At 40.3% G+C, this 22,476-nt stretch overlaps 2 protein-coding genes and 1 long non-coding RNA gene across 8 annotated transcripts in view; 2 read left to right on the top strand and 1 right to left on the bottom strand.

The window, feature by feature from the left end:
- Positions 1-11,140, top strand: part of IL1R1 (interleukin 1 receptor type 1) — a 74,135-nt gene extending 62,995 nt beyond the window's left edge. For all 4 annotated transcript variants that reach the window (XM_032177348.2, XM_032177349.2, XM_032177347.2 and 1 more), the window contains 5 exons: positions 2,982-3,099; positions 3,856-4,007; positions 5,785-5,928; positions 6,681-6,848; positions 7,561-11,140. In XM_032177348.2, the coding sequence (XP_032033239.1) occupies positions 2,982-3,099; positions 3,856-4,007; positions 5,785-5,928; positions 6,681-6,848; positions 7,561-7,967 (989 nt within the window). In that variant the 3' untranslated portion in view covers positions 7,968-11,140. The remainder of the gene's footprint in view (positions 1-2,981; positions 3,100-3,855; positions 4,008-5,784; positions 5,929-6,680; positions 6,849-7,560) is intronic.
- Positions 3,792-13,381, bottom strand: LOC131381363 (uncharacterized). The gene is made up of 3 exons (XR_009210060.1): positions 13,167-13,381; positions 11,206-11,295; positions 3,792-3,866 (listed from the first exon to the last, which is right to left on the bottom strand). It is a non-coding gene; the product is annotated as an uncharacterized LOC131381363 (long non-coding RNA).
- A 4,980-nt stretch (positions 13,382-18,361) lies between these two features.
- IL1RL2 (interleukin 1 receptor like 2) overlaps positions 18,362-22,476 on the top strand; it is a 52,015-nt gene continuing 47,900 nt past the window's right edge. For 2 of the 3 annotated variants that reach the window (XM_032177447.1, XM_032177446.2), the window contains exons 1-2: positions 18,362-18,429; positions 19,200-19,269. In XM_032177447.1, coding sequence (XP_032033338.1) covers positions 18,362-18,429; positions 19,200-19,269 — 138 coding nt within the window. Of the gene's footprint in view, positions 18,430-19,199; positions 19,270-20,424; positions 20,660-22,476 lie in introns of those variants that run through there. The other variant, XM_032177445.2, reaches the window with a different exon arrangement.

Below are 22,476 nucleotides of genomic sequence, written 5' to 3'. Positions count from 1 at the left end.
AAGAATTGATCATTGTACGACAGACATCAGCAGTGTTACAGTTTCAGGACTGGATTTCTTTTTTTTTTTTTTTTTTTGAGACGGAGTCTCTCTCTGTCGCCCAGGCTGGAGTGCAGTGGCGCAGTCTCTGCTCACTGCAAGCTCCGCCTCCCAGGTTCACGCCATTCTCCTGCCTCAGCCTCTCCGAGTAGCTGGGACTACAGGCACCCGCCACCACGCCCGGCTAATTTTTTGTATTTTTAGTAGAGACGGGGTTTCACTGTGGTCTCGATCTCCTGACCTCATGATCCGCCCGCCTCAGCCTCCCAAAGTGCTGGGATTACAAGTGTGAGCCACCGTGCCCGGCCTCAGGACTGGATTTTTTATGACCAGATCCAAGCTTTGAGTCAGAAGAGTAAGGCCCCAAAGATGGTACTCATTCTAGAAAAGTACTTTTCCAAGTTAGTGCACATTTTTTATTCAAGAGTAAAGAAAGAACCCCACAAGCATCTAGCTCTGCACTGTTCAGTGCAGTAGTTACTAGCCACACGGAGTTATGGACATGTAAAATTAAATTAAGTCAATTGATTCATTTAGTTAAATTAAAAATTAGTTCCTCTGTCACGTTAGCCATATTTCAAGGGCATAATAGCCACAAGTGACAAGTGACTACTGTACAGACAAGCATGAATATAGAACATTTCCATCATCACTGACAGTTCTATTGGAAACCACTGATCCAGAGAGAAAAAGTGGTTCTTTGTATCAGAGGACCCAAAATAGGCTGGCCTTGGAATTGTCTTCTGTAATAGTAACTGCATGACAGCAGTCAAGAACCATACAGAGGTTAGAAAGTATATGCTTGTGATCTGTGAATTCTGTACTTGGCCAATTCTGTACTTGTTATTTACGGTGGAAGGTGGTAGAAAGACATTCTTAGATAGAAACAAAAATGTCATAACTCAAAATTAAATATGGACCAATAGGCTCTAGAACAATGTTTCTCAACCATCTTTTTTGTTTTAAATTGTTCCCCTTTAGAGTCTAAAAAGTCTTCTTCCACCTAATTCTCTTTCCTGTCTTTAAATTTCAGTACCACAGTTATCTTTTATATCTGCTGACATACTGTGGCCTTTTGGAGTACCACAAACCATGTAATATCTAAGGTTTTCTTGCCTCTTCCCCAAGAACCAGTTTTTGCCCTGCTGGCCGCCACAGCCCCTATTGAAAATGCCTGCCCTAGAAGTGTGTAATTGAGAGCTCTGATGCCTAGGCTGCATTGATCTGTCAATCTAAAAAAAAAGCTTCAAATTAGGAAATAATTATTTTAATGTATTATATTGACAGTGGATCAGAAGCATATAGTACCCTGTCATAGGATTATCTTGAAGGGTGTTAAACAGGCAATAAGATCCAATATCATTACTCCTAAAATGACTTAGAAAAATAGGAATTGAGAGATATTTCCTTAACTTAATAAATAACATCAATGCAAGCCAATAGTCACTAATATTCTTAATGGTGAAATACTATAGACCTTCCCACTAAAGCCAAGAGCAAGACAAAGATGCCCATGTAACCACTGTTAGTGAACACAGTCTAGAAGTACCTACTAATGCAATTGAAGGAAAAAAACAAGGTATGCTTACCACAAGGGAAAAAAGACATTTTTATTGTTTCCTGATCATACAAATCCTAAGAAAATTCCTGGGAAAAACTAGAATTAATTCTATCTAAATTAGTCAGATAACAAATTAACATTTAGAATTAATGTTCTAAAATATAAGACTTGTTTAGCAATAACCAGCTAGAAAACATAATACAAAAACAAATGCCATTTGCACCAGTAAATGTCTTAGAAGTGTCCATAAAATATCTTAGAAAAACTTTGAAAATATGTGGAATTTATAAGAGCGGAAAAGACTAAAAAAACCAAAACCCTGAATATTAATCTCAGAAAAACGGAAATTTAAAGCATGCATCCAGCCAGGCGTGGTGGCTCAGGCCTGTAATTCCAGCACTTTGGTAGGCCAAGGTGGACAGATCACTTGAGGCCAGGTGTTTGAGACCAGCCTGGCCAAGATGTTGAAACATCGTCTCTACTAAATATACAAAAATTAGCTGGGTGTGGTTGTGCACGCCTGTAGTTCCAGCTGCTCAAGAGGCTGAGTCATGAGAGTTGCTTGAACCCAGGAGGACAAGGTTACAGTGAGCCGAGATTGTGCCACTGCACTTCCAGCCTGAGTGACAGAGCGAGACTCTGTCTCGTTTTAAAAAACGGAATTAAATAATGGATAGAGGGATAACAGTTTTTAAAAAGCAAGGCCAGTGAGCACCAAGCTAATGAAAAAAAGCATGTTGATTCACCGTAAATTCAAGAAATGTAGATGAAAACTTAAGTGACATTTTCTTCTCTCGAAAGGCAATGTCTAACCAAAACAATTGTTATCTGGAGGTTTTGGGGAAAATTGTGCTCACACACACTATTGGAGAGAGTGTAGACTGATACACCCTCACTAAAGAGAGGGGGTTAGCTTTTAAAATATGCTTCTTTAATTCAATCTTACTTCCAGATTTTAATACTTCAGGATGTGTACAAATAAGGATGTTCATTAAAATATTAATAACGAAAAATTAGGAAATTGTGTTCAACAATAAAAAAAAGTTAATCATAGGGTATATGTATTAGGGAGTGCTAAGCAGCCACGACAGAGTCTATTTTGGAAGACAAATCACGTGGGCCCAAATTCCCAATCCACAGTAATTATAAAATAGTAGGCAAAAAGACCCCATTTCAAAAACTGCACATGTTCATAGAGAAGATAAGGAATGAGATACATAAGGTTACTAATAGTGGTTTTCTCTGGGTGGTGGGTTTAGGGTAATTTTCCTTTTTCTTTTTGCATTTCTATATTTAAAATTTTAATTCAATAGCCATTTATTAATCTAGATAGATCAGAAAATGTCAATTAATATTAAGATTAAAAATACATTCTTTGCAGGATCCCAGATACAATTGATCTGTAATGTCACTGGCCAGTTGAGTGACATTGCTTACTGGAAGTGGAATGGGTCAGTAATTGATGAAGATGACCCAGTGCTAGGGGAAGACTATTACAGGTGTGTATGCTAAGAGTTATTCACATTTTGATGTTAAATCCTACGTGGCATTTTATGTAACCTTGTTGGTTTAGTTTAAAAGCAAGTGTTAGTTGCTCCTAACCCTTTGCTGCCTTTTTTTTTTTTTTGTAAGCTAAGTAGAATTTATAAGATCTTGTACATTTAAGGTAAAAAATACATGCCATCGCGGTGCAAATTGCAGACCACTTAGAAGCCTTTCTCTTACGTTATACATGTTGCAACATTTCAACAAAGCAATTATCTTTCATTATTCTTCATATTCCTCAAGTAGCTTAGAAGAGACTCATTAATGAGCTCAAGAATCAGGCAATCCGCTGCTCTCAAAAGCCTCTACCGGTTTCCTACTGCTCATCTATGGGACAAGGATCTCCTGGCTTCCCATGACCTCTCCTTCACAACACCTGCAAAGCACTTTGTCATCTGCCCCAATCTCCTCTTGTTTAGTGTCTCCTCTGTGCCCCATGGGGAACGCAATGCATTTGTCTACATTTTTCTTCTTGGAAGCGGTAATTATTTTTGCTTTTTCTGCTACTGAGCCTGTTACTGACAGTGGTCTTGGGGTTATAAAATCTCAGATTAGTGTTGCCAGCAGTCTGAATGTTGTGACTGTGATTGGGCAGGGTGATTATTTTGGCTGCAATTTTGTCACAAATAAGGAAATACACAGGGTATACAGGTCTTATTTGTAGTTGATGCAATTTACTTACACAAGTTTATTTACTCTCTCTCGAATAGTGTGGAAAATCCTGCAAACAAAAGAAGGAGTACCCTCATCACAGTGCTTAATATATCAGAAATTGAAAGTAGATTTTATAAACATCCATTTACCTGTTTCGCCAAGAATACACATGGTATAGATGCAGCATATATCCAGTTAATATATCCAGGTAAACAACAAACTAATTGAAATGCAATTTTGTTTGATTTAGTAAGATTCCATGACCTTGAAGTTTGAAATGCCATTTCCTCTACTTAGCACACTCTTCACTTCCTCATTATCTGGGTAACTTCTATTTCTCTTTTACTCTTCTGCTTAACTCTCTCTTCTTGGACGCTTTTCTGTCCTGCTGCCTGCTCTTAACCCAGCTCTCAGCCCAAAGAGAGGAGGTTAGGGCCTCTGTATGTACTTCTGTAGCACCATATGTCACAGGATCCATGGTACTTAGTTTTCTATACTTAACTGTAAATTCTGTGATGGTGGCAACCATTTATCTTAGTAATCATTCTATTTCCACAGCTAATGGCAAGTTAGATCTGGTACATTGTGTATTTTGAATATACAATGACTATTTTGAAGTAAATGACTACACTGATGGTGCATAGGGTAAGACTAAATATCCACTTTCAAAGAGGACATCAGAAGTCACTGGGTTTCATGACTTGGTATAATAAAACATAATATTGAAAGTATTTGTGAAACATTTTAAGGTAATTTGTGGTTTAATTAAACATAGGATATTATAGTTGCGTGCATGGAAGAATATCTGAAAGACTCTATAAATTAACTTCTGCATATGTTTAAATACTAGCAGCATATAAATAGAAATTACATTTAAAAGATAACATTTACAGTAGCATCAAAAATCATGAAATACTTAAGAATAAATCTAGCAAAAGCTGTTCAAGATCTCTGTAATACAAACTAAAAAATATTCAGATAAATTAGAGAAGAACTAAATGGAGGGATATACAATGTTCATAGATTGAAAGACTTGATATTATAAAGATGTCAGTTCTTCCCCAAATGAATCTATGGATTCCAAAAAATTTCAATCAAAATCTCAGCAGTATTTGTGCAAGTGAGAGTCAGTGTTTGTATGGGTGTGTTTTTGTGGACACCTGTAAAAGTCATAGGGAACTGTAAAGGACAAGTATAGTCATGGTGGTCTTAAATAAGAAAAATAAATCTGGAGGATTATTACTGCAGACATCATGATCTTGTATGAAGCGACAGTACTTAAGACCGTAAATGTGAACTATCATTTGGGCCAACTGGATATTTGTCTGGAAAATGGTATAACTTGATTTCTGTTTTATATCCAAATCATCTAAATTGGAAAAGTAAATAAAGCTTTTAGATTCCCTTTTCTGGATGCTTATATGGTTCCTGATATTTAGAAGGTACTTTCTTTTTCTTCCCTCTTTCTTCTTCTTTAGCCCCCTCCCCATCACCTACTGCGTCTGCTCTCCAACTTCCTCTTTAATTGTTGGATAACTAGGTAGAGAAGGAGGCCAGGAGAATGTGGAAATGTGAAACTTCCCTAAGCCTCTACCTTTGTCCCTTTCCACCAGTCTTTAGCTTTACCCAATGGACTTTCTGACCTCAGGGAACTTTTGTAGGCTTTTGAGTGATTTTAACTTTTCCCTGTTTTACTGTGGAATGCTCCATCCTATGGTCTTTGGTATTTTTTTTCCATGTTATTGTATATTATGCTATTTAGGTAGAAACTTCATAGAATGCACCTTAGTTTTATATAATCCATACTAGATTGCTTTGTACATTAGTATCCATTACAAAGTGATAATAATGAATGAGTTAATACTGTCTGAATGCAGGCCATTCCCAAATATGGGCTCTCTGAGATGAAGATATTTAATTTGCTGTGCTCAAAGTTTTTATTTTTTTGGTTCTAATATTTTTTCTCCCCTTTTTTTTTGCTATAGTCACTAATTTCCAGAAGCACATGATTGGTATATGTGTCACATTGACAGTCATAATTGTGTGTTCTCTTTTCATCTACAAAATCTTCAAGATTGACATTGTGCTTTGGTACAGGGATTCCTGCTATGATTTTCTCCCAGTAAAAGGTATAATTTTGTATTCCATGCAGTATTTCTTGTTGGAGATAAGGGATAGTAAGGAGATGTAGAAAGATGACTAAGAGGGTTTTTACTAAGAGGGTTTCTAAAATGAAAAGTGGCATATACAAGAATACTGGTTATTCTTACACAGAATTATAGTTTTATAACTCATTAGGCTGAATATCATTGTTTTCTAAGTTCTTGAGTCAACATTCATATTGGTAGAATAAACAGGTATTTAGAGCATCTGTTTATAAATTCAGTTATGCACAAGCCATTGGGAGGCCTTGCTCTGTGATGAATAGGACAGACATAGATCATACCTTAATGAAAGAAATGAAATGACTAGATCTTCGTGCATCAGGGAGGTTCTCTCTCGCTCCTTTGTTTAAACTTTGCAAAAAAAAAAAAAAAGGAATACCACAATATCTAAAACAAAATGAATGGATAGAATTCAGGGCTGAGACCTTTGGGGAAGAAGATGAGAACAGGGAGACTTTAAGGATGGCTCTCTACTAAGAATATATGAGGCAGCCTCCAAATAGAAGAACAAATTTGCAGTAAAACACAAGAAATAGAAACCTTGTAAGAGATGAACACTTTTTAAAGGGATTATATTTTTGGTATTGCTGCTTCAGTCATGCCATTGTACAAAAAAAGATGAATAGTTCATTGTGTAATGAATGTTTGTGATACTGACTTTATCAAATCTCTTATTTTTGCCTTGTGGTTCTAAATACATTATGTTTTTCCTTTAGCTTCAGATGGAAAGACCTATGATGCATATATACTGTATCCAAAGACCACTGGGGAAGGGTCTACCTCTGACTGTGATATTTTTGTGTTTAAAGTCTTGCCTGAGGTCTTGGAAAAACAGTGTGGATATAAGCTGTTTATTTATGGAAGGGATGACTACGTTGGGGAAGGTATGTGTGTGATAGAACAAAGTAAAGGCTTATTGTTGTAAAAATACTTAGTAAAATGTGGATTCCATCTTTCTAGAAGATCGTGGCATAGGGGTATATGTTTCACAATTTTAAGAACCTCTTCAGAAGTGTATGATGATTTTTGCATTTATTAAATGCAAAGTATTTACTTCTCTCATATTTTGTCAGAGCAATAATTAAGTGATTTTCATTTAGTTTTGAAAAACTTAATGACTAGTTAAACCCAACAATTGCTTTACAACTGATACAATAAAACAGGAGTGGTAGAGATCAAATGATTGAATAATAAGTTTTTAAAATTCCAACAAAGTTTTCTGAGTTCTAAATGAAATATTTGTCTTTTGAGGGCCAATTTTTGAGTTAGTCTATAAAATGGGAGGCTTGCAGTGGCTCACGCCTGTTATCTCAGCACAACCCTGGGAGGCCAGGGTGAGAGGGTCGCTTGATCCGAGGAGTTTGAGGCTGCAGTGATCCAAGATCACGCCACTGCACTCCAGTGTGAGCAACAGAACAAGAGCCTGTCTCTTGAAATTAATTAATTAAAAACATGGGAAACTCCTTTAATTTTAGGTAAGGCAAGAAAAAGGCGTTAGGAGCCATACGGTGGTGAAAAGCCTTGTGTGGCTTTGGTTCAGGAGAGAATGATGATAAATAGAATTTTACTTACTCTATTGTGTTTCCTGTTTTTCAGACATTGTTGAGGTCATTAATGAAAACGTAAAGAAAAGCAGAAGACTGATTATCATTTTAGTCAGAGAAATATCAGGCTTCAGCTGGCTGGGTGGTTCATCTGAAGAGCAAATAGCCATGTATAATGCTCTTGTTCACGATGGAATTAAAGTTGTCCTGCTTGAGCTGGAGAAAATCCAAGACTATGAGAAAATGCCAGAATCGATTAAATTCATTAAGCAGAAACATGGGGCTATCCGCTGGTCAGGGGACTTTACACAGGGACCACAGTCTGCAAAGACAAGGTTCTGGAAGAATGTCAGGTACCACATGCCAGTCCAACGACGGTCACCTTCATCTAAACACCAGTTACTGTCACCGGCCACTAAGGAGAAACTGCAAAGAGAGGCTCACGTGCCTCTCGGGTAGCATAGAGAAGCTGCCAAGAGTTCTTTAGGTGCCTCCTGTCTCATGGCGTTGCAGGCCAGGTTGTGCCTCATGCTGACTTGCGGAGTTCATGGAATGTAACTGTATCATCCTTTATCCCTGAGGTCACCTGGAATCAGATTATTAAGGGAATAAGCCATGATGTCAATAGCAGGCCAGGGCACTTCAGAGTAGAGGGCTTGGGAAGATCTTTTAAAAAGGCAATAGTCCCGGTGTGGTGGCTCCCGCCTATAATCCCAGCACTTTGGGAGGCTGAAGTGGGTGGATCACGAGAGGTCAGGAGTTCGAGACCAGCCCAGCCAACATGGCAAAACCCCATGTCTACTAAAAATACAAAAATGAGCTAGGCATGGTGGCACACGCCTGTAATCCCAGCTACACGGCAGGCTGAGGCAGGAGAATTGCTTGAACCGGGGTGATGGAGGTTGCAGTGAGCCGAGTTCGGGCCACTGCACTCTAGCCTGGCAACAGAGCAAGACTCCATCTCAAAAAAAGGGCAATAAATGCCCTCTCTGAATGTTTGAACTGCCAAGAAAAGGCATGAAGACAGCAAACTAGAGGAAAGGGCAAGAAGGAAATAGCCACTGTCTACAGATGGCTTTGTTAAGTCATCCACAGCCCAAGGGCAGGGCTATGCCTCGTCTGGGGACCCTGTAGAGTCACTGACCCTGGAGTGGCTCTCCTGAGAGGTGCTGCAGGCAAAGTGAGACTGACACCTCACTGAGGAAGGGAGACATATTCTTGGAGAACTTTCCATCTGCTTGTATTTTCCATACACATCCCCAGCCAGAAGTTAGTTTCCAAAGACTGAATTTTATTTTACAGAGCTTGAAAACTCACTTCAATGAACAAAGGGATTCTCCAGTATTCCAAAGTTTTGAAGTCATCTCAGCTTTCCACAGGAGAGAGAGAACTTAAAAAAGCAACAGTAGCAGGGAATTGATCCACTTCTTAATGCTTTCCTCCCTGGCAGGACCATCCTGTCCTTGGTTATTATCCTGCATTTTATGTCTTTGGAGGGACAGCTCCCTAGTGGCTTCCTCCCTCCACAATGTCCTTTGCACAGCCCACGCGTGAACCATCCTTCCCATGATGCCGCTCTTCTGTCATCCTGCTCCTGCTGAAACACCTCCCGGGGACTCCACCGGTTCAGGAGCTGAAGCCCATGCTTTCCCACCAGCATGTCACTCCCAGCCCACCTCCCTGCCCTATCCTCCAGCCTCCCCTTGCTGTCCCGCTGTGTGAATTCCCAGGTTGGCCTGGTGGCTACGGCACCTGCCCCTAGCACTCCTCTGTCTCTGCTCTTGCCTGCCCCCTTCCTCCTCCTTTGCCTAGAAGGCCTTCTCGAATTTTCTCTAGCTGATCAGAATTTTACCGAAATTCAGAACATCCTCCAATTCCACAGTCTCCGGGAGACTTTCCCTAAGAGGCGACTTCCTCTCCAGCCCTCTCTCTCCGGTCAGGCCCACTGCAGTGATGGCGGTGAGCACGTCAGGGAGGCTGGTCTCTCTCCAGCTGGAATTGCAGCTCTCTGAGGGAGAGGCTGTGGGTGGCTGTCTGCCCCTCACTGCCTTCCAGGAGCAATTTGCACATGTAACATAGATTTATATAATGCTTTATGTTTAAAAACATTCCCCAATTATTTAATTTTTGCAATTATTCTAATTTTGTGTATAGAGAAAGTGACCTATTTTTTAAAAAAAATCACACTCTAAGTTCTATTGAACCTAGGACTTGAGCCTCCATTTCTGGCTTCTAGTCTGGTGTTCTGAGTCCTTGATTTCAGGCCAGTAATGGTCCCCCCTCACTCCACACTGGCACATTTGTGAGAAGAAATGACATTTTGCTAGGAAGTGACCAAGTCTAGGAATGCTTTTATTCAAGACACCAAATTCCAAACTTCTGAATGTTGGAATTTTCAAAAATTGTGTTTAGATTTTATGAAAAACTCTTCTACTTTCATCTATTCTTTCCCTAGAGGCAAACATTTCTTAAAATGTTTCATTTTCATTAAAAATGAAAGCACCTTTTTTGGTATAGAAAAAATATTTTAAAAAATGGGATGGCAGGCCTCAGAATAATTGGAGAAACCCTGAAAAACCACAAAGCCAAATGTATATGCCACAGATTGCAGGACACAAATACAGTTTTAAGAGTTGTATGAACATGGACCGGAGTTTTGGTTTTTATATTTCTCATATTTAATATGGGTGAACACAAATTTTTATTTGGAATAATAATTTTCCTCCTAAACAAAAACACATTGAGTTGAAGTCTCTGACTCTTGCCTTTCCACCTGCTTTCTCCTGGGCCCGCTTTGCCTGCTTGAAGGAACAGTGCTGTTCTGCAGCTGCTGTTCCAACAGACAGGGCCTAGCTTTCATTTGGCACACAGACTACCGCCAGAAGCCCATGGAGCAGGGATGTCACGTCCTGAAAAGCCTATTGGATGTTTTACAAATTTAATTTTGCAGATTATTTTAGTCTGTCATCTAGAAAATGTGTCAGCATGCATAGTGCCAAGAAAGCAAGCCAATTTGGAAATTTAGGTTAGTGACAAAATTGGCCAGAGAGTGGGGGTGATGATGACCAAGAATTACAAGTAGAATGGCAGCTGGAATTTAAGGAGGGACAAGAATCAGTGGATAAGCCTGGGTGGAGGAGCATCCAAACAGAAAAGTGCATAGTCATTCCCCATCTTCCAAGGGTTGAATTCTGGAGGAAGAAGACACATTCTTAGTTCCCCGTGAACTTCCTTTGACTTATTGTCCCCACTAAAACAAAACAAAAAACTTTTAATGCCTTCCATATTAATTAGATTTTCTTGCAGTTTTTTTATGGCATTTTTAAAGATGCCCTAAGTGTTGAAGAAGAGTTTGCAAATGCAACAAAATATTTAATTACCAGTTGTTAAAACTGGTTTAGCACGATTTATATTTTCCCTCTCTTGCCTTTCTTATTTGCAATAAAAGAAAAGATATTGAGCCATTTTTTTAATGACATTTTTGATAAATTATGTTTGTACTAGTTAATGATGAAGGAGTTTTTTAAACCTGTTTATATAATTTTGCAGCAGAAGCCAATTTTTTTGTATATGAAAACACCAAATTCGTGTACAGCATGCATCACGGATCAATAGACTGTACTTATTTTCGAATAAAATTTTCAAACTTTGTGCTGTTATCCTTGAGAATCTGTTCTTTGTCCAGTCCACAGCTTACCTGCACATCTGCACATTCCCAGGCCTCAACAAGGTGAAGAGACCTTCTGCAGAGAGTTCTTCCTGTTGCGGGGAAGCAGGTGGGGAGGAGCTGGAGGAGGGGAGGGGAGCTATTGGCTTAACAGTCAGCCCTAACTCCCTTCTAGCTAAACTCTACTCCCTCTGCTCACTTGCTTCTGAAATGGATTAAAATGTGAGCCTTATCATTAACTGTTTATTAACTTCTTATCAATTCACTATTAACCTATCACTTTACCTGTCCAAAAAATGATAAAGGGAATATTTGTATAGACTTTTACATTTTACAAACGGATTTTATTTATTTTTTCCTTTGACCCAGAAGGTGGGCAAAATTGGTGAACTTGCTGTCCAAAATGCATGCTCTAAAGCTTGTTAACTCTGATAGTCAGAGATGACACCCAGTCAGTTCCTCCTTCTTACCTGACAGCAATACTAAGGGGCAAGTGACTCTCTCAGTACCTGGGGAGAAGGGGCAGGTGGTGGGTTGGCTTACAGTCTGAGTCCACTATGAACACTGCCTCCACCATCTACCTGGGGTGAAACCTTAGGCAAAGTATTTCAGCCTCAATTTACTCATTATATAGGTATAATATCTAATTCATAGAGTTAGGATTAAAAAGATTAAATATATTATGACAAGCCTAGTGCTTAGCATAAAGCGGGTTCTCAGAAAATGGTAGCTTTGTTGGTAGCAATTCTATGAATTGCTTATCTGAAGCCCTATTAGAATCTGCAAATGGAAGGGATAGAGAGGAGTTATAAATTAGAAATGACAATTGACACTAAGGACAAAGTACACAATGTCAAACTGAAGTTGTATAACCACAGAGGCCAGGAGCCCCGTCCAGCCCACAGCCCCTCCACTGGCCCCCACTTGAAAGAATGTTTCTCACTGGAAAAGTTCAGGGAGCTTTGCACCACATTTTGGTTATGATACCAGTTAATGTGCAAACCATTAGGAAAATCAGTGCTAACCACCATTTAAAAGTCATACTTTTTCCTCTCTTTATCCGATAACTTTTCCCCAGTAAATGCAAAATAGGTTTTTAGGGAGTCTCTGGAATTATTTTACAACAGGAATGCCATCTGGTGGAAAAAGACCTGGGACTAAATTCCTGCACTGTCACAGCTTTGAAACCACAACAAAGTACCTGGTTGTATGGAACCCCCATTTTCTCATGTGTAAAACAGGACTTCCTATGTCACAAGATGTTTATATGTAGAAAGCCTCTGTCCAGTATATGGGATAGAATCTCAAAATACATTTTCTTAGTTTTATCACTTGATGAGTACAGATAAAACAAAAAACTTATTCATCCGAAATGTATATTTTTCAAATTCTAGGGTTTTAGGTGTGTGCGGGGGTTGGGGAGTGATATAATGCTGGTGTTAACTTTTTAAAATGATCACAGCTGCTACTTAATCCCATTTTAGCAAGTCGGGATTTCGTTGAGCATTTTTAATATAGTACATTCCCCAAGTAGTAATTGAAGGACTTCTAAGTGTAAATACCATGCAATTATAAAATCAGAGATTTCCTCCAGCTTACTTGTCAAAAGAAAATCTTTTCGCCTTTGACATGAGGCTCTGGGAGTGTAGTGAGGTTGGCTTAGCGTGTACGGCATAGGGAGCGTAGCAGGCGGGGAAGAATGCAGATTGGGCTGGAAGGGAAAAATTGTTCCTCTTTTACTAAAATAAAATACATGAATGAATCACCATAGTTGCAATAATTCATAAAATGGAGTACTCATGAAAAAATGTATGTGGGAAGACAGAGGAAAGGGATAATTTTTTGATGTGATAACATTCATTTTACAACCAAAGTGTGTGTGTGTGGGGGGGCGGGGTGTTTAAATTCTAAGGAGAGGAGGAGTTACAGGAATAGGAGATACTATTTAAAATGAGCATTAATCATTCAAAACAAAAACATGCTTGTCTTACCACATGCCGCTCAGGTTTCTTCTGAAGAAGGCTTGGCTGCTTAAAGTACGTAAATCCTACCTATACCTTAAATCTGAGCCTCAAACATTAGCACAGCAGTCTCTCAAAATTTGCAGCTGTTAAACCAGTTGAGCCTGTAACACCTGACTCTAGACTCATAGGAGGCTGTTGACTTCTCTAAAGCTGTGTTCAACCAGTTGAGAGATTAATTTACCTACAGGGTGAAGTTGATGAAGCTTGTTTTTCTTAGAACATTTGACCTGGAAGTGATCCCAAGTGTCATTTGGTTTCTGCTTCCGGGTCTGGGAAGGGTGACAATGATACCATTCTACAGTGTTCATTGGTTTTCCTGTCAATCTACACTTCCTGAGAATGAGATTCCTTAGGCTTCTTTAGTGAAAGGGTACGGCATGTTTTACAGCATGTGTGGGGACCCACTCCTCCTTTGGTTCATGTAGTTAATCCTTCCCTGGCTAACACTGCATTTTCCCTCCTCAGCCATGTTACGTCACTTACCCTGCTTAGCCAGGGACAGACTGCAGCTTCTCATTTGCTTTCAAGGCTGTGGACAGCGGCCATCTGTTTCAACACTTTTTATCATCAGATGCTATTCTGTAGTCCTGCCTTCCACACTATACTTGATTGCTTTTGAATTCTTGTCTTTCCTAAAACTGGACCCATGTCCTCTCTCAAATTCAAAAACACAGGGGAAATATTTGTGTTCTCACGCCTACTTTTAGATTTTTAAAAAGTGCTAACCATGTGGTTAATATTATGCTAGATACTGAGAAAATTACAAAGTAAGAAAAGGCAGAAATCTAGCCAGAGAAGAAGAGTGCAAAGAGAAAGTTGTTCAGGAAACAATCTCATATGACAGATGGTCTTAAACCCATGACTGAAATATTTGGACTTTACCACTGGGAGTAGGTATATAGGAGATATTGGAGGCAACAGGTTGGAAGAACTTTAGACATAAAGAAACACATTGATAGGGCACCATTGTGCAGCAGATTGGGAGGAGGTAAAAGGCTACACAGGGAGGTTGTTAGGAAGGTGGTATAGTAATCCCCTTGGGAGTCAATTATATTTAAGACATTTTATAAAATAAATTAGGAGAAACTTCTTTTTATTACAAAAGCAATAATGGTTTAAGAGAATGTGGAAATTTCTAAAACATGTAAGGCAGAAAAATGTCACCAATAACCTCACAACTTAAAGATAATTATTTATATTTTATTACCTTTCTATGGATATAACTGAGACCATATAATACATGGAGTTTAACACCCTTTTTAAAACTTAGCATATTTGCCCACATTACTATTACATGAAATACAATCTATAAGTAGTCACTAAGTCTATCAAATGGATGGTCCATAATCTGATAGCTTTGTTGCCTTCATTGGATATCCAGATTATTTGTAGTTTTAGCTATCAGTAGTCGAAGTGCAATAGTTATCTTCTCTCAACTATCTTTACTTCCCTAATCATTTGCTTAGCATATATTCAGAGGGCAAGGTTCCTTTTCGGGTTCTTGATGTTTCATAGAAACATTTGCTCCTCTTACACAAGGAGTGTGTGGCAATGAGAATACTCATTACTTAATCATTGCTAATTTGATAGACAAAAAAGGTTATCCTTTGTGATAAGCATTACTTTGCCAGTTAACTATTAATATGGTTGAATGTTTCAATTAACAATTACAGTTTGAGGTGGCGGATCACTTGAAGCCAGGCGTTTGAGACCAGCCTGGCCAACATGGTGAAACCCCATCTCTACCAAAAACACACAAAAAGCAAAAAACAAAAATTAATTGGGCATGGTGGCGCACACCTGTAATCCCAGCTACTTGGGAGGCTGAGGAAGGTGAGGCTGTTGGCTTCATCTGTGTTATTTTGGAATTTACAAACTGTTTTCTCCTTTGCGATTTTGCACTAGCTGTTTCCTACTTTGAGGAGTGCCCTTCTCCCAGACCTCCACGTGCTGGACTCCTTGCCTTGACAAGGGCCTCTGCTGCACCATAGTCCTTTCTGAAGTGAGGATGTCCCCAACACCCTCTCCACCACTTCATCATAATTGCTTTCAGGATTCTCACCAACCTGAAATCATCCTTCAAAATTTTCTCATTTACTTGACACTAGAATGACTGTAAACTCTAAGAGGGTCTGTCTTCTGTACAGCTGTGTTTCTGGTACTCAGAATATCACCTGGAACATAGTGGGAACTGTACAAATATTTGATGAGGGACTGAGAGAACTAATGAATGGAGCTCGACGGAGAGATTAAGTCCAGGACTGCAGGAAACCAAGTGATTTAAGGACCTCCCTCTCGTCTCCCTGGCTGCTTCTTCCATTTCTGGAAGTCCATTTCATCCCCAAAATAGCAGTCTACTACAGAAATGCTGCTATATATTCCCAAGCCTCACGGAGGGGAAATATGAGAACTTAAGGACCTTAAAGGTATAAAGATCTTGGCGGAGCCCCAAACCCCCACCCCAACCTAATATTGGGTTTTGGAAAGTTTAATTGTTGCATGCGAATATATTTCTGTTTCATTCTCATTGGGAAACATTATCTGTGGGTTATGGCCAATGGGAAATAATCAGATATTTAGTTAGAACAAATAAAAGGTAGTATGCATCATGTAAAATATAAATTTGTGTATGAAATCTTTAATCCAAATTGTTGCCCTGCTACTCTTTTGAACAGCTGTCATATCCTAGTCTGAGGGTCAAATAGATTGAAGGTAAAATTCAACCAAGCAGAATTCTGTAACGCCTTCGCCACACACAGATTTGTTGCTTTTTGCCTGCTCTCAGAATGAAGTAATGAATCTCTAGAGGAAATTGATTTACTTCATAAAAAAAACCATCTGAAAATATATTTCCTATGGCCACTGACTAATGCTAGAAAACATTAAGAATACTCTCATTGCAAAAATATCAGTAGGTGGGAGAGAATTAGAGAAGGAGGGGTTGATGGAGGATGGTGATAAGCATCTATTATATATTATACACCCTGTTATGGAGGCTTTACAACTGCCACCTCTGAAAATTGGGCATAAACCTCTCAATTTTATATACATTTTATATACATTATATAAATGTATTTATATACATATAAAAACATTATATAAATGTATATAAAATGTATATAAAATAAAATCACAAGATAGCTTTTACATCAGAGCAGCAAAAGTGGCGCAATTTAAAAGTCTGACATTACTAAATATTGGTAAGAACATGAAGCAATGAAATTCTTATCCTCTAAAGGACATACTTATGGAAAAAAATTAAGGCTTTTCTAATACAATTGAGGATGTACCTACCCAATGATTCTGCAATTCTGTTCACTAAACGGCCTCTGAAATACTCTCACAAAAGGACATTAACAGAATCTTTGCAGCAGCACCATTTATAAGAGCAAAATATAAATTTGGAAAAACTTAAATGTTTGAAGGAGATGAATACGTTTAAGTTTTTTTTTTCAAGGTAATTGAGAACCTGAGGTAAATATTATGGTTTCCTGTTATTTTTAATTGCTAAGTTTACAATGCCCGGAATCAGTTCTGCCTTCAAAGCCAAATGTTCATTTTCCACGTATCAGGAAACACATTTGGCATAGAGACCATCCCAGGAAGTTAAATTTCAGATTCACAGCATTAGTAGCAAAGTGCGATGTCAGAAGTGTCCAGTGAGAGGCACTGCAGGGGACTGAGATGGCCTGTCTTAACTTCATACATTTTGGGGCAACTATACCCATTAAACTTGGCATATATACTAGTCCTCAGGCTAAGAAACAAGATAGGGCACAAATGCATCTATTCATAAAGTGAAAATGAAAAAAGATAGCATAAATAAAAAGATTTAGAAATACCTTTTAACACTGCTCATAGCAATAATTCTGAATGCAAATCATACGACTTTTATAAAAATAGTAACACCTTTGTTTTGTTTTGGATGAGAACATAAATGCTGAAGAATATACACGTACAGAGGAACCTCGTTTACTGCTGATAGTAGGAAAAATAAATAATAATCTCTATTTATAGCTTAAGAAAGAGGTCCTCAAAGAGTGGGAGCCCTATGGGTCCCTGAGAGACCCTTCAAAAAGATCTGTGAAATCAAAACTATGTTCATCATAATATTAAGACCTTATATTCCTTTTTTATTCTCATTCTCTCATTAGTGTATGGTGGACCTTTTCAGAAGCTATATGACATATTATATCATGACACTGATTGCAGAAGCAAATATGATAATCCAGTCATCTTCTAGTAAGCCAGACATCAAAGAAATCTGCATCTATATAGAACAATGCCACTTTTCTCAATAAGCCTGTTTTAGAAAGTAGAGTTATTTTTCATAAATTGTATGATATTTGCGTTAACATGTAATTGGTTTATTGTTACTTAAATAAGAAAGTAAATGTTTAAAAATTCTCACTTTAACTTCTAATGTAGTAATATTGATAGGCATAACCTATATAGACAAAAGCACTTTGGAATCCTCAATACTTTTTAAGAGTGTAGAAATCTACAAACCACTGACCTTCAGCCTATCACAGGAAGCTTTGCTATTAGCACAATTATTGCATCTCTGCTCCTATGGTTGCTTTTGTCTCACTGTCTCTGATCTTCCAAAGACCATCGGGAAGAGCTTGACCAGTAATCTACTGAATGGAGATTACATTTTGAATCTTTCCTTACATCTCAGTGCCCTGTGGGATGACTCTGGGGGTGTCTCCTGATGGCTAGGGCAACAGGTCCCTGTTGACATCACCTTATCGGGAAGTTTTAGACAGGAACAGTCTTCAGGCTCTGAAGTACTTGAACACCATGGGATGCCTGCCTTACAGAAGTTAATGAGCACGACTCAGGCAGATTCATAATTCTCCTTAGAAGCCATTTGGGATGGCTTCCACTTTGGGGTCATTCCACATAGGCCAATGCAGAGCATGCAGTAACTGCTCAAATGGGATTTGGAAAGGAATGAATAATTCATTTAGACGTTCAACTTGGAATAGACTTAAGCAGACACTCCTGGTGATGAAGGACTTAGATGCCGGAAAATCAGGCTCGAAGACTTTCAACCCACTTCCTAGTGTGATGTCACATTCCTTCCTAAGCTCCACTGGGGAAGGCAGGTCTGCCCCGCCCACGGTGGTGGCGGGGAAATACCTAGGCATGGAAGTGGCATGACAGGGCTGGGGTCCCTGTCATATTTTCCACTCTCCAGGAGGTCCTGCACGCTTCAATCCTGCAGGCAGGTAGACACCGGGCGGGGAGTCTGGCTGAGCCAGGCATGGGTGGGGCCCTGACAGTAGGAGAGGTGTGCAGGAAAAGACGTGGCAACAATGTGTGCCACCGCAGGCCAGGGATCAGGCCCCCCAGGCGGGTCCCCGACCGGCCAGGTGACCATGGGGGAGCCGACTCCGTCTCTGGGTCGAGGAGTCGAGCTCGCGCCTACTTTCAGCTCCAGCGGCTCCCTGTCTTCCTTTCTCCTTTCCCGCCGGCCCTTGCCAGGTAGGCCTGCCCTGGCTGCTCCCCAGTGAGCCGGTGTTTGGGATTTCTGTTTAGACCGCCAGGCCCGGGTGGATCCCGAGGACACAGGCGCGCAAGGGAGGCTCCGAGCGCCGCGGGCGGGGATGGGGTCCCACGTCTGGAACCCAGGCCGCAGGCTGCGCTGGGGGGCGCCCTGGCCCTTGCGGGGGCTCTGGACTCGAGCCTGCTTCGCTGTCAGGTGGCAGAAGCAGCTCCTACGCGGTCCCCACCGCCCCCGCCGCCCACTCCTCGCCCATCGTCCTCTGCGGCGGGGCGAGCTCACTGCCCTGGATCCTGGTCGGGCGCCCAGACGGAGACAGGGGAAGGGCAGTCTTTGCGGAAACGTGGGGCCAAAGTCGGAGGGCTTCCCAGGAAGAAGGGAAGGTCAGCGGCCTGGGCGGTTGTCTTTGAGATTCCGAGGTCGCCCACGCCGGCGCCTCGGGCCGGCCCCACTGCGCCCTCCCCTCCCACCCTCTTCTCCCTTCCTTGCAGCCCGGTTTGGGGATGTGGTCCTTGCTGCTCTGCGGGTTGTCCATCGCCCTTCCACTGTCTGTCACAGCAGGTACGTTCCGTGTGTCTTCCGTTCTCAGAGGCCGCCCTAGTCCACAGGCTCTCACTGGGAGCCCCCAGGGATCGCGCCAGCCCGAGCGCGGCTCCTTACGCTCCCCAGACCGCCAGGCGGAGTTCCGCGCAAGAGGAAACAGCCAACCAGCTCCACGTGCTAGGATGCTCAGCCCTGAATGTCACCTTTCAGCTTGGAGGTGACTTCGGGGAGGGGAAGAAGTTAGGCAAATTGCAAGTGAAGACTTGAGTAAAAATGCTCAAATGGAATTACTACTGGCTATTTTATAAGATAAAGGGTTATTTTATGACACAAGGTGAAAGCAAGGAAACCGTCAATGGAACAAATTTCTTCTAAGAAATTTGGTAGGCCGGGCGTGGTGGCTCACGCCTGTAATCTCAGTACTTTGGGAGGCCAAGGCAGGCGGATCACGAGGTCAGGAGATCGGGACCATCCTGGCTAACACGGTGAAACCCCGTCTCTACTAAAAATACAAAAAAAATTAGCTGGGCGTGGTGGCGGACGCCTGTAGTCCCAGCTACTCAGCAGGCTGAGGCAGGAGAATGGCGTGAACCCGGGAGGTGGAGCTTGCAGTGAGCCGAGATAGCGCCACTGCACTCCAGCCTGGGCGACAGAGAGAGTCTCCGTCTCAAAAAAAAAAAAAAGAAAAAAAGAAAAGAAAAGAAATTTGGTAGAAATGAACTTTAAAAGTGAACTAATTTTTTTTTTAAACAATCGTTTTGGAATGAAATACATTTTACTCAAGACAGAGTAAAATAACTGGGTGGCAGAGCAGAAACACAAAAGACAAGAAAGGTTGCTTTACTCTATAGATGAGTACAGAGTAAAGAACTCTGTGGATAAAAAGAACTAAGGGTCGTAGAATAGAAGGGAAAGAGGGAAATCATTCCCGATGGGGAAGAGGTTTGTGAGGAGGGAACGGAGTAAATTCTGTCTTATGGATACATTTAAAGAACTTGGAATTATACTTTATAATCAGCAGGTTATTTTTAGGAAACTTCTAGACTCAAGAAACTCCCAAATGAAATTTCAAATTGGCTGGAAAATTGAAGAGGCATTTAAAAAAACTAACAGTAAATAAAACTGAAGTTTTCTTTCGTGGATAATTGTTTTGTTTTGTTTTTCTTTCCTTAGATGGATGCAAGGACATTTTTACGAAAAATGAGATGCTTTCAGCAAGACAGCCTTTTGCTTTTAATTGTACATTCCCTCCTATAACATCTGGGGAAGTCAGTGTAACATGGTATAAAAATTCTAGCAAAATCCCAGTGTCCAAAATCATACAGTCTAGAATTCACCAGGACGAGACTTGGATTTTGTTTCTCCCCATGGAATGGGGGGACTCAGGAGTCTACCAATGTGTTATGAAGTAAGTTCCTAATTTAAAATAGAACTAACTCGTGTGTGTGTGTATAAATTATTTTAGGAAAATTCTTAATGAACATAGAAAACCCTTGAGAAGAATTATGTTGTTGTATGTTTTTATAATTGTTACAAGACAATTTCCAGTGAACACATTTTTAAACAGAACAGATTTGTAACTCATTTTTGGAATCTGATACGCATCTTTCCCTGTGGAAATGGCACCTCAGACCAGACCCACTCACAAACTGTGTCTGTCCCAGTATTATTGCTGCCATCTTTCTTTCTTGTTTTCTTTTTCTTTTCTTTTTATTTTTTTTATTTTTTGAGATGGAGTCTCGCTCCGTCACCAGGCTGGAGTGCAGTGGCGGCGATCTTGGCTCACTGCAACCTCCGCCTCCCAGGTTCAAGTGATTCTCCTGCCTCAGCTTCCCAAGTAGCTGGGACTATAGGTGCGTGCCACCACGCTTGGCTAATTTTTTTGTATTTTTAGTAGAGATGGGGTTTCACCGTGTTAGCTAGGATGATCTCGAGCTACTGAACTCGTGATCCACTCGTCCTGGCCTCCCAAAGTGCTGGGATTACAGGCCTGAGCCACCTAGCCCAGCTGCTGCCATCTTTCTTGAAATGCCAAAAATTTTTGTGGGAAATGGCACATCCAGATAGGAATGAGCCTCCCGTGAGCCCTTTTCACAAGGAATCTGCTTAAGGCAGGGAGTAAGCATCAAGTATGTTCCAGACATCACTGGAGAACCTGTGCTAAGAAATATGAATAACACAGGCCTGGTGGTGACTGTGGTCAACTGGAAAGCACATGCCCCTGAAAGGTAGCTGTCTATTCAGGTCAAGCCCATCTTCTCACTTTTCAAGGGAATCTGGAAATCAGAGTTTGTGTGTGCAACTTTTTATAATTTGTAAAGCTTTGTGGGGCCTGAATAAAACACATCTATAGACCAAATTTAGCCTGAGGGCCCAATTTCGTGACTCTCTCACACTGGCTTGCATGACCTTAACAAATTACTTGATCTCTCTGAGCCTTGTTTTTTTCTGTAAAATGGAAGTAATGCTGGCCTGATAGGCTTGAGGTGCAAATTAACTGAGATCAGGTGTGAAGTAGGTACTCCATTCTCTCTCTCTCTTGTTTTGATTCCGTGATATTTGCCAGCCCCTTTCTGTGTCCCAGCATGGCCCGTGTCCCACTCTGATTCCTGCTAGATTCCTCATTTCTAAACACTAGACAGACTAAATGCACAAAATTGAGTGGTTCACAAGTGGAAGTGGTCGTTAGCTCTGCCTGGCTCCTTTTCACAGATTTAGTTGCTAATAAACCGCTCAGAGCACGTGGAGGTCTGCTTTCCTATTTTAGCCTAGGCTGTGAATTATTAACTAGACTTGAAGATCATACATCACATAAATGAATGTGGATGTCAAAGCTAGATTTAAACTATTTAAATCTGGGAGCTTTGAAATGAGGAAAAATAATCTTTAGTAGAAATTGACAAAGGTATTATCTGCCATGAAAGAAAATGAACATGAATTCTCCAAGACTTTTATTAATAACATCCAGATAGGATACGTGTTTAGGAAACTGTATATTTTTACTTTTTGCTTTGAAATAATTTTAAATTTAAATAAATTTTGCAGGAATAGTATCAAGAACTTCCTTCTACCCTTTATCCAGATTCCTCATTTTTAAGAATATATTTTTACATTTATCTTATAATTTTCCCTTTCACCATATATATGATATAAATTATAAACAATATTTTTCTCCTAAACAATTTTTAAACCATTTCAGTTGTATACATCATACCCTCTTAGCCC

This window comes from Hylobates moloch, unplaced genomic scaffold (genome assembly GCF_009828535.3).
Source record: "Hylobates moloch isolate HMO894 unplaced genomic scaffold, HMol_V3 SCAFFOLD_15, whole genome shotgun sequence".
Taxonomy (NCBI): Eukaryota; Metazoa; Chordata; class Mammalia; order Primates; family Hylobatidae; genus Hylobates; species Hylobates moloch.
The sequence above is the reverse complement of the archived record's forward strand: the minus strand, read 5'-3'. Positions and strand labels throughout refer to the sequence as shown.